This window comes from Ochotona curzoniae, unplaced genomic scaffold (assembly GCF_017591425.1).
Source record: "Ochotona curzoniae isolate NIBS_2020 unplaced genomic scaffold, NIBS_Ocur_1.0 contig_3819, whole genome shotgun sequence".
NCBI lineage: Eukaryota > Metazoa > Chordata > Mammalia > Lagomorpha > Ochotonidae > Ochotona > Ochotona curzoniae.
This window is the reverse complement of record NW_024466004.1, coordinates 21609207-21627101: the sequence shown is the minus strand read 5'-3', so window position 1 is coordinate 21627101 and position 17895 is coordinate 21609207. Positions and strand designations below refer to the sequence as shown.

General features: G+C 40.6%; 1 protein-coding gene across 7 annotated transcripts in view; it reads right to left on the bottom strand.

Annotated features, from left to right (window-relative positions):
- Window positions 1–17895, bottom strand: part of PHF3 (PHD finger protein 3) — an 88134-nt gene that overhangs the window by 57426 nt on the left and 12813 nt on the right. For 3 of the 7 annotated variants that reach the window (XM_040983595.1, XM_040983594.1, XM_040983597.1), the window contains exon 2: window positions 17062–17330. The exons of 3 other annotated variants lie outside the window; for them this stretch is intronic. In XM_040983595.1, the coding sequence (XP_040839529.1) occupies window positions 17062–17305 (244 nt within the window). In that variant the 5' untranslated portion in view covers window positions 17306–17330. Of the gene's footprint in view, window positions 1–17061; window positions 17331–17895 lie in introns of those variants that run through there. One more of the 7 variants, XM_040983599.1, reaches the window with a different exon arrangement.

Here is a 17895-nt window from a genome sequence, read left to right as displayed (position 1 = left end):
GGGCACCAGTTCTAATCCCAGCAGCTCCACTTTCCATCTAGTACCCTGCCTGTGGCCTGGGAAAACAGTCGAGGACAGCCCAAGGCTTTGGGACCCTGCACCCATGTGGGAGACCCAGATGAGGCTTCTGGCTCCTGGCTCCGGATTCGCTCAGGTTCAGTCATTGCAGCCATTTGGGGAATCATATTATGCAAGATCTTCCTCTCTGTCTCTACTATCCCCTGAATATCTGCCTTTCCAATAAAAACAAATAAATCCTAAAAAAGAAAAAAGATTTTCTATGCAGAGGGAAGTGGTACTGGTGCCACTTTACACTTGAAATTGTTTTTATCAGTTATACATGCATAAAGTTTCAAATAGTTATTTCTTTAGTCCATTAAATTATTAAGAAAATCATTAGGAATCAGCACTATTGCATAGCTGGATAAAGCAAGTGCTACTAACATCCCATAGAGGCACTGGTTCAACCTCAGCAGTTCCATTCCTGATCCATCTTGCTGCTAACACACAACTGAAAGTGGCAAATGGCCCAGTATTTGGGTTCCTGTACCCAAGATCCAGAAGAAATTTGTGCTTTTAGACCACCTGGCTCCAACTACAGCAGCCAATTTCAGAGTGAACCAGCAGGTGCAAGCTCGCCCTATATAAATCGTTCAAGTAAAAAAAGAAATCCTTAAATGAGAAAAAGAAATACCATTAATGCCCAAAACCTACTCCCCTGCAATTGTCTCTCTGATCCTCACTTTTTTCATAGCAATACAAGATGACAGAAGTCCTTGGCACTCTGCACCACCATGGGAGAGGTAGAAGAAGTCTCCTGGCTACGGATTGGCTCAGCTCCAGCTGTTGTGGCCACTTGGGGAGTAAATCAGCAGATGGAAAATCTTTCTCTCTGTATATCTAACTTTCCAATATAAATAAATAATAAATCTTTGGGCCCAGCGGCGTGGCCTTGTGGTTAAAGTTCTCACCTTGAACATGCCGGTATCCCATATGGGCGCTGGTTCTAATCCCAGCAGCTCCACTTCCCATCCAGCTCCCTGCTTGTGGCCTGGGAAGGTAGTCGAGGGTGGCCCAAAGCCTTGGAACCCTGCACCTGAGTGGGAGACCTGGAGGAAGTTCCTGGTTCCTGGCTTCGGATCGGCACAGCACTAGCCATTGTGCTCACTTGGGGAATGAATCATCGGACGAAAGATATTTCTATCTCTTCTCCTTCTGTATATCTGACTTTGTAATAAAATAAATCTTTAAAAATCATAATAAATCTTTTTTAAAAATACAGTAATGTTGGCAACTATAAAGGGTAAGGTTTTTATCTTACTTGCATACTAATTTATTGGTGACTCATGATTTCTGGCAGAAGATGGGAGACCCTGACATCACAAACCAAGAATCTTGTTCTTTATAGCACAGCTAACAGTATGACCATGTTATATCAACTCCCCTTTGCTTCCTCAAGTTTAACAAGGGCAACAGAGGTGTGCCTAGAGATATCACTGTCACAATGGGTTCAACAAGAACTGTGTGAAATTAACCATATTTATTGTGAAAAATAATACAGTCTGCCCTTTATCCATTGCAAGCAACAAGAATGAGGAAGCAAGCAAGCTTAAGAGGCAAGGGTAAAGGAGTAGCCCTGTTTTCAACTCCCAAGGTTACCTCCTGCCAATAGCAGCCCCAAGAAAAGGTCCTCTAAAACAATGAGGTAAGGGGCCCGGCGCGGTGGCACAGTGGTTAAGGTCCTCGCCTTGCACGCCCGGGATCCCATATGGGTGCCGGTTCTATCCCGGCAGCCCCGCTTCCCTTCCAGCTCCCTGCCTGTGGCCCGGGAAAGCACTTGGGGAGGGCCCAACACTTTGGGACCCTGCACCCGCGTGGGAGACCCAGAAGAGGCTCCTGGCTTTGGATTGGCATAGCATTGGCCGTTGCGGCTCAGTTGGGGAGTGAATCATTGGACGGAAGATCTTCCTCTCTGTCTCTCCTCTCTGTATATCCGCCTTAACAATGAGAAAATAATAAAAATAAATCTTTAAAAAAAACAGTGGGGTAAGGACTCTGTATTTCTGGCATTTCCAATAAGAAAGTTTAGTGACAATGAAGATCAATGGCAGACTATCATCCCAGAAAGTGCATGCTAAACAAGTAACAAGTAGCCTTATCAAACACTCATAGAAATATCAAAAGCAGCATTATTTCTACACTATAAGCTATATGAAAACAGAGCTTTCACTTTGCTCAACTGTGTGTGTGTATTCATGCAATATCTACATACTGCACAGCATAGACATTAAAAGTAAAGCTTAAAAACAATTATTTTCACCAGAATTTATTTTTTTTTAAGTCAGTATATATCAACTAAAAAGCCATCAGAACCAGAATGAGTGCTCGTATGAGATTCTGGCATGGCAGGCAGAAATCTAAGCCACTGTGCCGAATGTCGCCCAATATTAATCATTAAGCCAAATTTCTTCTAATACAAAATAAGCGAAAAGGAGGTTAGTTTTTTCTTCAACATAGGGTGTAAATCTACATCCTAAGTATTTTGCCTGATAAGACTAAGACAGCCTGATAAACATCTACCTGTTGGCCATTACTAGAAGCATATCCTGGGCCCCGCATGATGGCCTAGCAGCTAAAGTCCTCACCTTGAACGCACCAGGATCCCATATGAATGCCAGTTCTAACCCCAGCATCTCCACTTCCCATCCAGCTCCCTGCTTGTGGCCTGGGAAAACAGTGGAGAATGGCCCAAAGCCTTGGGACCTGCACCCATGTGGGAGACCTAGAAGTAGTTGGCTCCTGGCTTTGGATGGGCACAGCACTGGTTGTTGCAGTCACTCGGGTAGTGGGTCATCGGACAGATCTTTCTTCTGTGTCTCCTCCTCTCTTTATTTTTATTGGAAAGTCAGATATACAATCTTTAAAAACAAACCAAACAAAAAAAAGCAAGCATATCCTTACTGCACTCTTGTAGGATTCCCAAATGACTAACCACCTGCTCATGACTCTCACCCTCATGATCTTTACTAAGAATCATTTCAGGAATTCATAAATCTTTCCTACAAACATATATTCTTGATAAGGAAGAGAACTATCCTTTTTATTATTTTGAAAATATAATACGATGGGAGAGTCCTAATTTTGAAACTGTGAAGCTAAGTGAAAGCTGGGAACCACTTAGAGCCTTGATTTTTCTAACAAGCAGGCACTCAGAGTCAGATACATGTGCACTATTCCGATTCCAACAATCTGACTTATTAGTGCACTTGGGAAAAAGCCATTCTCAGAATTTCAGTGTTTTAAATTCTTGTGAAGTTTTAATGAAATAGTGATAGCATAGCAACAGTGTGCACATGTACTAATTTATCAGCTTCCTGAGACAATAATCCCTTATAAGAAAAGACAGGGACATTTTTCATAAAATTCCTGTCTACAAACTCACTTGAAGCCACCTTGTAAAAACTCCCAAGATGAACACTATCTTCACAATTTCTATAAATTAGCAGTTTAAAGAAAAACCTGGGGCCAGGGCTATGCCTCAACAAGCTAATCCTCTATCTTCACAGGCCCACATCCCAACTGGGCACTGATTCATGTCCCAGCTGCTCAACTTCAAATCTAGTTTTCTGTTTATACCATGGAAAGCAGTAGAGGATGGCCCAAGTCATTGGGCCTCTGTACCTACATGGAAAACCCCAGAAGCAGTCTTTGCTTTGGATCAGTTCAGCTCCAGCCATTGTGGCCATTTAAAAAGTAAACTTACAGATGGAAACTTCTGCCCCTCCTTCTCTCTGTAAGTCTGCCTCTCAAGCAAAAATAAATAAGCAAATCTTCAAACAATAACATGTTAAGGACTTTGGTAACTTACTGCAACAACTAATTTTATTAACTTGGCCAGGCCACAATATCCAGCTGTTTGTTTAAACACTAATTCAAATGCTGCTTTAAAGGTACTTTTTAGAAGATTATCATTTAAACCAGGAGATTTGGAGTACAACATACTAACCTTCATGGTTCAGGTGGGCCCTAACCAACTCATAGAAGGCCTAAAAGGAACAAGTTCCTTAAGAGAAAACAACCTAGACAGCCCTTGAGCATCAACTCCTCCTCCCTAAGTCAGAGGCCTGTCAGCCTGCCTCACAGAATCAGAGCTTAATCTCCACAATGTCCTTAAAATCTCAATCAACACTCCTTGTATAAATAAAAATAAACACATAAACACTCTACTAGTTCTTTCTCTTTAGACAATCCTTACTAATACACTTACAAAATCTGAGAAGTTTGCTAATAGCTTTACTAACACAAAGCTTATAAGGTTTGGGCCTAACATGGTAGCCTGAAGGATAAAGTCCTTGCCTCACACATGCTGGAATCCCACAATGGCACCAGTTTGTGTCCTGGCAGCTCCATTTCCCAACCAGCTATCTGCTTGTGACTAGGGAAAGCAGTCAAGGACAGCCCAAAGTCTTGGGACCGCCAGCCACGTAGCAGACCTGGAAAAGGCTCCGGGTTCCTGGCTTTGGATCAGCTCAGTTCTGGCTACTGCAGCCACCTGGGGAGTGAATCAAAGAATGGATGATCTTTCTTTATGCCTCTTTTCTTCTCCATATATCTGACTTTCCAATTAAATAAATAAATATTAAAAAAAAAAAAAAAAAAAACAGGAGGGCCACGTGGTAGCCTAGCAGCTAAAGTCCTCGCTTTGAACACACTGGGATCCCATAAGGGCGCCGGTTCTAACCCCAGCAGCCCTGCTTCCCATCCAGCTCCCTGCTTGTAGCCTGGGAAAACAGTTGAGAGCCCAAAGCCTTGGGACCCTGCACCTGCCGGACTCCTGGCTTCTGACTGTTGCAGCTTGGGCCGTTGCGGTCACTTGGGGAGTGAGTCATCAGATGAAGATCTTCCTCTCTCTCTTCTCTGTATATCTGACTTTCCAATAAAAAATGAGATAAATCTTTAAAAATGACAGGATAGTAATGGACAAAGTTGCAAAACCCATTAGAATTACAAAGAATCAGGAATTATTATGAAAGCATTTAAAGAGTCGCTAACTCAGTATTACAAACTTTGCCTTTTAACACCTGCTCCTCACTTAATAGAATATTTTCCAACCTGTATTTAAACATTCTCAAAAATAATCACAAGCAATTTAGCCAGCACCCACTTATTTCACAGAAAAACTATACAAACTTCCCATTTCTCTCCATTTTAAACATCAATCAAAAGACATAGACTAACAGAATGGATCAACAAATAGGACCCAATTATCTGTTGCCTACAAGACACATCTAACCAGAAAAGATGCTAAGAAACTGAAAATGAAGAGATGGAAAAAGATATTTCACACCAATGGACAAGAAAAAAAAAGGCTTGTGTAGTTGTCCTAATTTGTGTCAAGGTGACACAAAACAAAAGGGACAGAGAAGGGCATTTTATATTATTGCAGGGAACCAACAAGAAATGATTACCATTATAACCATACCATCTAAACAACAAACACAAATGCACCCAGCTAAGTGAAGCATTTACTGACAGATTTAAGGGGAGACATAGATGCAAACACAATAATCCTAGGAGACCTCAACACATCATTAACCCCAATAGACAGATCAAAAAGATTGAAACTCAGAGAAACAACAGAACTCACACAGACAATAGAACTAATGGACTTAGTAGAAATTTACAGAACATTTGGGGAAAATATCCAACACTGTACGATCAAGCACAGAGGCCAGAGCCCCAGTCACCACTGACAAGTGATAAGTGAGTCCTGGGCTTGCCTAGGCCGGAGAGTTTTCTCCCATTATGGCAAGAACACTGTGAAGGGATCTCTCAGCAGCTCAGGCTGGTCCCTGGTTCCGCTTGCTGCCACCATCTTGGCAGGAGGAGCCAAGGGAAGTTCAACCTTGGGGCTTGGGTGGAGGGAGCTCACAGCATCATAAGGCAATACCTGAGCCAGGTCGGGCTTAATGCTTGGGGTCCTAGCCTTAGCCACCACCACCAAGCAGTGGTCAAGTTTAGGGCTTGCCTAGGTCCAAGAAATTATTCAGTTCAAAGTACACTGTGAAGAGATCTTTCGGGAGCTCTGTTGGTCCCTGGCTCTACCCACCCCCAACCACCTTGGATTTGCAGGCCAGAATGCCAACTGGTCCCAGGTTCCACCCACTGGCCACCCAATGGCGCTGAGCTCAGGGGTCTTGTTGTGGAATTGCTGCCTAGGGACATCCAAGGACAAGGCCAATTGAGTGTGGATGAGAAATGAATCTTGAGGGAAACCCAACTACAGAGTCACTGTACCTGCAGGTAAGGGGACTGTGACTTGATGGTTTGGAGGAGAGACCTGAAGATCTTCATGGATCACACTAACGCATCAGTCTACACGGGAGTCTGAATAGGGTTGGTTAGTATGCAACATTGCTGACCACCACACAGCAGTCCACACAAAAGCTAGAGCTAGGGACCTGTCTAGCAGGACTAGATCTGACTGAGATGGGTCACATTAGGCAGAGCCATGACACTAACCAACATGCAAGAAAATCAGGTCCGGGGTAGATTCTGTGGGGGATATGTGGACCAAAACCTGTGGGAATACAAGTCCCACTGGTTAGCTCAAGAGTAGGGTGGAGATGGGCTGACCACGGAACCTGCCAACACTCACAGGTACAGGGACCAAGAACTGTCTGGGCAAGTCCAGACAGCAGCACCCGTATGTGCATCCTAAAACAGGGTCTGGGGCGGGCCAGGACACAACATTCACCAGCTTATAAAATGCCAAGTGGAAGGGCAGGCTATGCTGGGCAAGGGCCTAACACCCGCTGGCATACATAAGATCTGGGAAGTTAGAGTTGTGGAATGTGGGAAACTCCCCTAGTGGGTCATAACTCCCACTGGTGAACATTTGGTCTAGGCCTGGGGGTCAGGTAACCTGGGCAAGGTAGCTCCAACTGTTGGCTAATGTGTGTATTGGCTGGTTTTAGAAGGGGGTGGACCAGGCAGGGCTGAGCAAACCTTAGCTCACCAACAAGTGCAGAAAGCAGGATGGAGAGCAGGCCATGCCAGGCTAGGCTGTCACATCTACCGGTAGTAATAAACCAGGGATGAGAGGAGACTGGGCAGGGCCAGGTTCCAGGACCCACCAGTGAGAGTTGGTACTGGGGGCAGACTGGTACAGGTAAGGCTACAAAAGCTAAGGCAAAGGCCAAGTTGGGCGAGGGACTATGCTAAGCTGGGTCAGAGCAACCAATGGCATGTGCAAATCTGTGGCTGGGTACATGCCTGGTTGGAGAGATAAGGGAATAGCCTGGCTGAGTTGGGGTTCCCACTGATGAGTGTGGGGGCTGGAACAGGGATTACATTCTAGTCTGGCTGGAGTCTCCCTCAGCACAGGTGTGGACTGGGTCTTGGGTGTGCCTAACTGGGCTAGATACTAGCACCCACTGGTGCTTGTGAGAACCAGGGTAGATGTAGAACAGACTAGTCGAGGTTTCTGCCCCTGTAGAGGCATGTGAAAGCTGTGTCTGGGTGTGGATCAGGCTTGACTGGGCTGTAACACCCAACAGTAAAACCTAAAACTGATTAAAGGCCAGCCAGGACAGGCCACTGTTCCTGCCAAGACAGGAGGTACACTAAGTAGGGCTGGTCCATGGACCCACCAGTATACGCAAGATCTGGCATTGGGAGAGGTTTTGATGGAGGAGCTTGGGAATTCCTCTGTCAGGACACAGTCCATGCAGGTGAGTGCAAAATACATGGTAAGGAGTAGCCCAGACCAGGCCAGGGAATGGTACCCACCAGCATACATCTGGCGCAGGACAGGGACAAACCAAGCTGGGTCAGTTCATATCACCCACATGGATTGGGCCGAGTTGGATCACAACACAACCCATTTCACATGAGAGCCAGGACTGTGAGGCTGGCTGAGCCTGGCTAAGCTGTAACCCACACCAGCAGTATGAGCTGGAATTGGGGGGGGGAGGGGGGGGGGGAGTCACTGGGCCAGGCCAGGCCAGGCTACAGCACCCACTGGCAAATGCCAAGGTGAGGTGGGCCATGCCAGACTGGGCCGCAGCACCCAACCAGTATATGTGGTACAAAGCGGGGGAAGAGGCAAAATTGGCAGGGGGACTACATAGGGCTCCCCTACTGAACCAACACTCCCACTGGAAAGTGTGAGATACGATGGGAGCAGATCAGGCTGGGCAGGGCTATAATTCCTGTTGGCCTCATGTGAGCTGACTGTTCCTACTGGTAAATGTATCAGCCAGAGTGGGTATGGATTAGTTGGGCTTTGCTACAGCATCAGCTGGCAGATGCTGGCACTGGGAACTAATTCTGTCAAGTTAACCTGCAGAACCACCTGGAGAGTACATGATCCAGGAGTGGGAGTGGCCCATTAGGAAAACAGTGAGCACCTCCCTGTTGGGTTGCCACTCCCTCTGGTGAGCATGAGAACCAGGACTGGGGCAGGCATGGGTAGAATGAGTGTAGCACCCACTGGCAACTGTATGGGCTCGATAATGGGGCTGGCTGGATTAAATAAGGCTACAATGCCCACCGACATGTACAAGAGTGGGATATGATGTGGGGACAGACTGTTCCAATCTTCTGTACATACTGGCAGCCATGGGAACCAGGATAGGATGCAGGACCGACAGGGACTATTGCAGGTCACGCTGACCAGACTGCAGTCATAAGAGCTGACTGTGTAGTATGTAGTGGGCAGTACTAGGCTGGGATGCAACACACATAGGTTTGTGTAAAAGACTGCGTTGGAGACAGAAGTGACCCAGCAATTGTAACAACCAGCATGTGCATAAGCTGACTGGGGCAACAGACTGTGCTGTACCCTATACTGGAATGCACACCCAAGATTTTGGTCTGGGATCACCTCAGATGAAGTTTCTATGGAAATTCCCCAACTGAATCACTGGACTCAGAACCCTATCCATGAAGAGAACTGTAGGATCCACCACGGAGTGCAAGTGTCAAAGCTGAGCCTCCTCAGTGGTTCAGAGCAGTGGACAGCATATCAAGGTGCACATGGAGGATATGGCAGTATTTGGAGCCTGCAGAGGACACCTGGTACCGTAACAGAGGATAGCACAAACTGATTAACTACTCCAGCTAATGTTAGCAGTGAATACCTGGTCCGAGACTCTAGGGTGGACTATGTCAACCAGTGGAGTCTGTAGCGATTTCATCCTGCATAGAGTGGCGAGATTGGCAGTAATTCAGAACTGTTGAACTATCAAAACCTGATGATCAAGACCCGCAGAGCATGCCATGCATAGGGGACCATGGGTAGTGTCAGCTGGCTGTCACCCATCCCAGAGTACAGAGGCTTGGGAGGCTGGGTGTGGCTTCTCTGCTTATCCCCCACCTTTCTGTAGCCCTTAACCCTTATCATCCTAATCAATTATCATCAAAATATATAACAAATAGTAAAATAAATCTTTAAAAAAATAGGGGCCCACTACAGTAGCCTAGCAGCTAAAGTCCTCGCCTTGCACTCACCAGGATCCTATATGGCTGCCAGTTCTAGTCCCAGTGGCCCCGCTTCCCATCCAGCTCCCTGCTTGTGGCCTGGGAAAGCAGTCGAGGACAGCCCAAGCCCTTGGGACCCTGCATCCGCATGGAGACCTGGAAGATGTTCCTGGCTCCTGGCTTCAGATTGGCATAGCTCCGGCCATTAAGGCCACTTGGGGACTGAATCAGCAGATGGAAGATCCTCTCCGTCTCTCCTCCTCTACCTATATCTGACTTTGCAATAAAAATAAACAAATCTATATAAAAAACAGGGGAAAAGGAAAAAAAGATCAAGCACATATAAAAATGATTTAGACTACAGTTTTATATTTCCCGATAACTACTGGGCATTTTGGGTAATGCACCAGAGGGTAGAAGATTCTCCATCTCTTCCTTTCTCTGACTAATTCTAACTTTCAAATAAGTATATCTTTAGAGGAAAAAAATGAATAAATAGAACATTGTTCTTGAAACATGTAAACAATTATCAAAATCAAATATTCAAAGAAAAAGGAAAATGAATCTATGTTAAATGATAGAAAAAGATGCAATAGCTAACTTGAGTCAATATGTGTTTACTAGGAGCAAGTTTCACAGAGTAAAGTTTCCTAGAGTAAAAGAGATCATTCACAAAATTGAAAAAACCCAGCAAATGCACAGAAAAATGAGTGAAAAGACTAAATTCAGACATATCACTGAAATTTTAGAATGCCAAAAAATGAGATCCTAAAACTACAATGTAAAGTAGGTCACCTCAACAACTCAACAAGCATCATGCATCAGGCAACCCATCAGCAAAACTAGACAGCAGAAGGCTAGGAAGCTATGTTCTAAAATGATAAATGGAAGAAAGACTCAACTTTGTAACCTATAAAAGCAGAGCAAAGAATACAGATACACAAAGAAGAAATACAGTAAAGCGATATGTCTAAGGAAAGCAATAAATTTTCAAGTAACAAATGCACAACAGGCCTACAAAATGACAACCCAGAGAGGGAATAGATAGTGAACAGAAAACACCGAGAGCGCTCTGCAGGGACACCCAGAAACCCAATCCCTTCTCCTAGCTAAGCCCCAGGACTGCAGCCATTTTCATTTGCACCCGCAGATGAGAGATCTTTCTCACCTTATACATAAATATATGTTTAAACATGTACTAGTCCTGGCCTAAGGACTGATTTTTGGTTTGGCTCTTTTGTAAAAGAAATTGACAGTATACTTCAAGAATAATGGAACAAATTTAAACAGTAATAAGGAAGAAATCAAAGGGAATTAAAAGAAATAAAGAAAATGAAAAATTAAATAGGATATAGTGATGAAAATAAGATGTCTATTTCACAGTTTAAAATTTTACAGAAAGTTGATGGAGCCAGACATTGGGGACAGTGACCTAAACTGCCACTTGGGGTTCTGACATACCATTATCAGAGGCCCTGGTTCACCTCCCGGCTATACCATGCTTCTAATCCAGCTTCCTGTTAATGGACCTTGGAGGCAACAGATAATGGCTCAAGTACCAGAACTCCAGCCACTGACAAGGGAGTCCTAGATGAAGTTTCCAGTTTCTGGCTTTTCCTGATCCAGCTCTGGCTGCTGCAGGCATTTGAAAAATCAATCAACAAATGGAAGACCTGTTTTTCTCATTCCCTTTTCCTCTCCCTCTCCTATCACTTTGACTCCCAAATAAAAATTTTAACATAATATAAAATAAAAAACATTATCTTTAAGGACAAGAAAAATAAACAGAAAACAAAGAAAAATCACATGAACTGGAACCCTCTGGTCTTAAACCAGCCATTTTTTGATTTACATTTCTTCAAATTAGCAAAGTAGCATTTGTGTTAAAAAGCTTATTTTTAATTTCTGAGTTCAACTGCTATTTCTGATATTAAAGATCACTTGTAGCAATGACTAGTCAAAACTGTGACAAGAAATGGTATCTTCCATTAGAAATGTCAAAATTGAGTTAATGGTCTATAACACAGAATAAACAAAAATAAAAAAGAGAAGCCAGTTTTGTGGCATATCAAGTAAAACTACCACCTGCAAGGACAGCATCCCACATATGTACTGGCTTTACTGCAGCACAACTCCCTGCTAATACACGTGCTGGAAAAGTAGCAAAAGAATGCCCCAACTCTTGGGCCCAGCACTGGCATGAGACACAGGGAGGAAGCTCCTGGCTCCTGGCTCCAAGCTTTGGTCTGGCCCAACTCTGCCAGTTGTGGACATTTGGGGAATAGACCAGGGAATGGAAGTTCAACAGATCGATCTCTCATACTGCCTTTCAAGTGAATAAATCTATTTTTTTTACTGGAAAGCAAATCAAATTTATGAAAAGGAGAGACAGAAATATCTTTCATCTGCTGGTTTACTCCCCAAGTAGCTACAACAGCCAGAGCTGAGTCGATCCAAAGCCAGGAGCCTACTTCTCCACTAAAATTGCAAGGAAGTAAAACAATGACATCCAGCTAAATCCCATGTTCTCTAGGAATCTATTATCCCATTTTCCAGAAATCCATTCAAACTCTGCCTTCCTCTACCTATTGCTTTCTGGATCTGGAGCTTTTCCGTTTTTCCACTAAGAAATCACTTCCCTGCTCAATATGACAAACATTCAAAAATCTATTCCAGCTGTTATGCCCTACTTTCTCCACCTTCCAGTATTTTCCCTTCTCCACTAAATTCCATGTTTAATCCTATGGAATGTCTGCCTCCTTTTTCTTCCTTCTAAACATATGCCACTTTCACATTAATCTGTAATAGTAAATCTTAAAAATAACTAGATATTTACTTTCACTAGAAAGGTAGATATACAGAGAGACAGAGAAACAGAAAGCTCTTCCATCTACTGGTTTACTCCCCAAAATGACCACAATGGCCGAAATTGAGCTGATCCGAAGTCAGGAGCCAGAAGATTCAGCTGGGTCTCCCACACAGGTGCACTGTCCCAAGCTCTGCAGTTTTCCCAGGCTACAAGCAGGAAACTCGAGCAGCCAGAGCACAAACAAGCACTTCTACCAGATCTTGCCATTTTCAAGGGGAAAAATAGCCAACTAAGCCTACATGTCAGCTCCTAGCAACTTTAAGATTTAGTATTAGCCATCAATCTTAGAAGACTGCATGTGCTTAAAATAATAACCAGTTCATCCTGTCTAACCTCCAACTAAGAGTTTACATTATCTTAATGTATATATTTCCGTCTCATTTGCATGACCACTTTTCATATATTAAATTTTTTTCCAAATGCAATTCTTAAAAAAAAATTCAATGGTCTAAAACGCTCCTAAAGCAGAACCATCTTAAAAAATTAATATTAGTATTTGGAATCAGAAAAATAGTGAAGACTTCAGTGCAAATAAGAAATGAATATATGTGTATGTAACTGATCTGTGCAGGTAATTCTCTTCATCCTTCTTTAAAAAGCACAAATACGGAACACAACAAAATCCACATACTGGATTTAAGCACGTTCACTTAAAGTACTAACTTATTGAAAATGTTGTCAAGTATAAAGCATGAAGCCATTAAAATTTTTAAATACCTTTGAAGAAATCTTAATGAGACACTAGGTCAGTCATTTCTCTAGATCAAGTGCAATGTATTTTGAAGTACTATGAAGACTAATGATATACAATTACAAAAAGTTTTTAAAAATTGTATAGCACAGAAAAATAAATACCACATGATCTCTTAAAAGTGAAAACCAAAAAAGTTGTTTCCACAAAAGCAAAGAATAGTGGTCACTAAAGATGGGGAGAGCAAAAGGAAGACTGAGTAATGGAAACAGTTACACAGGAGGAAGTCTGAATGTTCTAGTGGCTAGTAAGGCACTTCAGAGTGCACAGTAGCATGTTTAGTAAGAATCAGAAGACAGGTTTTCAAAGCTCCCAAACACAAAGTATTATCAGATGTTTAAAGAGAGAAATGCTAATTATTCTAATTTAGTCATTATACATTGTATGTACAATTCAGATATATCCCTTATATACAACTACTAGTGTTAATAAAAAAAAATTATTCTGTGTGCCAAAAAAGAGGCTAAGTTAACGTTATTTTAGGAAGTTTGTAAAAAATCAGTCAACATGTATTAAAACACTTTGCTTACAGAAGTAAAACACTTCATCATACAATGTTCAATGTCACCTAAAGCAATGACATACAGAATTGTCAGATTTTGCATCTTAGCAGATATTTCTTTTACAGCTGAAAAAAAAAATAACAATTACTTTCATTTGCTTAATGTCCAAAAAATGTGCTACAAGAGGGAATTTTTTTTTTTTAGTTTAATGAATGATTTCACAAGCCATGACATAGCTAGCAAAGGACATCTTATTTTTCACAGCCATCAAACTTAGTACTAAAAAGGTAATGGATGCCCCAAAAATAAGACTGTTATGTATTTATGAAGCTTAGTTGTCAATGTAAAAGGTAATTATGTTTGCTTATAAGATAATAAACATTTAATACTGGTGTCATTAAGTATTTCAACAATTTTCAATATATTCCTCAGGTAATACATATAAATAGTATATTCAACCACTTGAACCTATCACTTGGAAAAATTTTCAATTTAAATAGAATTTAAAATGAAAACAGGTTAATCATGAAGATAAAAAATATTCTCTGAACACTGAGTGACATTCATGACTTCAAGAGAATTGAAAAAATGTATTACTGGGCACATCAAATAGTATGTAAACCCTGTAGTCAGACAAAGTAGTATTTCACAGAATCACAAGTACTCCAGGTCTGTTAGATCAGGACTCTACTGCTTACTACTTCTTAAATGGAAACAATTTAATCTGTGTGCTTTTGACAAGGTGCTAAAATGTTTCCATGTTCTCTTTATTTCTATTGAATTTTCATTCTCACTCACTGGGGTAGGGGCTGGACAGGGAAAGAGACAGAAATATAGTTCAGTTTTCCATCCATTGATTCATTCCTCACATACCCACAACAGCAAACAGCTGAGCTAGATGAAGTCCCAGAGCCAGGATCTCCATCCAGCTCTCCTCCTAGTGGGCACCAATGGGCTGAGTGGTTGAACCACCACCTGTTGCTTCACAGGGTTCATATCAACAGGAAGGTAGAATCAGAAGCAAAGCCAGGTGCAGCAAGCACTTCAACCCCAAACAGCATCCCAAGCACTGCAACAAACACGTACTTTATTTTTATGATTTTTAAAACTATTGTGATATTTTGGAAGCAGCTTGAATGTAAAGCAACTCATTCAACTATGTCCCACCCCCTCCCCCAAAAATCAGTATTTTTCAATTATTTTGAAAAAATACAGATAGGATCATTTTCCTGCTGAATTTCAAGTAAAACTTATTCATATGCCCCCCAAAAAGTATTTTTAGTTTACAAAAAAAGTCTGAAATAATTTATGAATAGCTCAATACTACTGTCCACACAGGATTTTCACAGCAATTCTTCTCTTTGCAACTTGTATTTCCCCAAAACAAAAATTAATATTTTCAAAATATTTTACAATTTACTCTGAATAGAAAACTGGTGAGCCTTTTACCAAACTAAGTATCCCAACAGGCAAAATGAACTTTGAAGCAATCAAAAAATCCCCTCCCTGACAGAATAATGGAATCTACGCAATCCTAGACAGAACAACTTCATTATATTTTCCCCACATTTTCCTTTACTTTTCTTAAAAATTCCTTCACTACATATTAATTACAAACAGCTCTGTCACAGACTCTAAGATAAACACTAGCAACTTTTGATGACGAAATTTAGAAATTCTATTTAACTTCTTAAATCAAAGCTGAAATTTAAAAAATAATTATATACAAGTATTAACAAATCATACCTATAAAATCTTTTTTAAAACTTCAAAAGCAGTGTTTGTAAGTCCTCATTTAGCAAAGGAAATGTTTACAACTAAAGACTTCACATTAATGAAAGCTTCATATCAAAAGGTATCAATTTAAGAAAAATAGGACAGCAAGCAGCAATGACCATACTACTAACAAGCCAAAGTTTTTAAATAAAAATATTTAACTAGATGATACATGTGCCAATTCCAGACACAATATAACAACCTTGTATATCCCAACCTTATATAATTCCAACAAGAATTCAAATATTAAGTCAATGTTTTTTCTAATCTTGCACTATACTGCAAAACTGTGTTCAAACAACCAAACACTGTTAAATTCTTACCAATAAAGAAAATCAGAGCTAATGAACTGACATGGCATCAAAGCAAAAAACTTGAACAATGCATACATAAAACAAAATCTCAAGCTTTAAAACATTTAGAATACACCAACAAAAACAAACTAGATCTATGCAATAACACAACAAAATGTAAATAATTCAAGGGTGTACCATTACCAAGAAATGTGAAAGGTCTCACTACTGTTCAAATCAAAATTCCTAGCAGCCAGTGAAGTTTTAAGGCAGCGTTATCTAACAAACTTATGGGCGAACCTCAAAGCGAATTTCTACTGCTGCACTAAATTTGTGGGAAGTTTTATAGAACTTCAAATTTAAAATATTAGGCAGAAAATATGGGAAAAAAATCCTGAAAGACTGTACTGCAGCAAAAGTCTCAAGTCATTAAAAAACATCACAAAAAACTATGAACTTCTTTTAGGGAATAGTGAGACAGCTTTGTCTCAAAGTTAATAGTGATACTGTTGCAGCTTATAAAAGATTCTTCACTTTTTTCTATGTATCAACAGAATACTAAAGTAGCTTTTTAATAATTTAGCCTCAGAGTTACCAACTTTTGTCTTTCAGCCATTGCAACAACAGGTTCTAGAACAGTGCTGTCCAACAGAAAAAGAACACAAAGCATGTATGTAATCTATTTTCAAATAACCACTTTTTAAAAAAGTTAACAGGCTAAATAATTCATTTAAATAAAAAATCTGAAACATCACTTCATCATATAGCATTAAAAAAACCACAGAAGTATTTCATAATCCTTCCCAGACTCATAAAAATCCAATACACATTTATTTTGCAGCACAGTCCTCAAACAACACTAGATTGTTTCAACTGCCCAAGAGTTTTACATGCCGGTAGTGGTGAGACAGCACAGGACTAGAGCTCTTTCTCTGGCTTTGAGATACACATACAAAAATACCACAAAGTATCCGAAATTGTAGAAAACAATATACTTAATCTGAATGGCTGAGAAAGACACTGAGAAAGTTCCATTAAATCTTGCCTTGTACTGAAAGAGGCCTAGGAAAAAAAAAATCAATTTTCACCTGTTGTAACAATGTAATACTTAACAGCATTACCTCTAATTCCCAAAATGCCCTACTTTGCACTATAAATTATATGGTCTCCCTGCCTTTATTTCCAATGGAAGCTTCAAAGCTAACTTCATACTGCTCAAAATGAAATTTAGTGTAAATTCTAATCCTGATGCCTGGAAAAGAAGATCTAAATTTAAAGGAAAGAACCTTTCACTGCCCTCATATTTTAAAAAAAAATCTCTCAAAATTCCTTTTATTTTAAATTGCAGACTAAAAAAATTAAAAAAAAAAAAAAAGTAAGAATTACCTGTTGAACAAGGCATCTGGAAATTGGGATCATTGCTATCCAAAACAGGCAAACAGAACTGGTTACTTGCAGATCCTAGCATAGGATCCTTATCGCTGAGCATGTTCTTCAGCGAGTCCTCTAAGACATTTTGACTTGTACTAAAATCCTCACAGACTTCATTCTCCAGGTTGGATCCTAGAAATAGGGCATCATCTAAGTGTTCAGTAGGAATTAAATGATTAAATGTATCAACTATATCCATGAAGACTTCTGTGTGTCTTTCAGCCCTATAGAAAGACAAAAAAAATACCATAAGAAATAAAGCTACCAACTGAAAATCACCTAATACCAAATTATTTTAATAGTTTCTGTATTTAAAAAAATCCTCACTATTTTTAGAATACACATTTAGAAATGTAGAACAAGTCTTTAGTAAATCATGTTTCTTCATTGTGCATGTAGAATACCATTTTATCAGAAATTTTATTAAAATGCTTATTCAAGTCATTTATTTTAGGAAAAATAGGTATATAACCCAATAGTTAGACACATATGAAAAACGGCATGGCTTAAATCATAAAAAAAAACCATGTCTGTAACCATAAGCTTTTCATAAATTAAGATTCAGACACCAATTTTACAATAAATCCACATAAAAAAGAAAGTATTAACTTTTTATTGTCCCGCACATAGGAAAACTATTAGGTAGGCTTGTTTTATTTGCAAAGCATTCAAATTATGTAGAGAGGCAATATAGAGACAAATTTTTTGTGGAGACAGGGAAAAAATGGGAAGCTATTAACTAAATCCAACAAACCAAAAATCAAATCACTACATACAAACACAAAAACG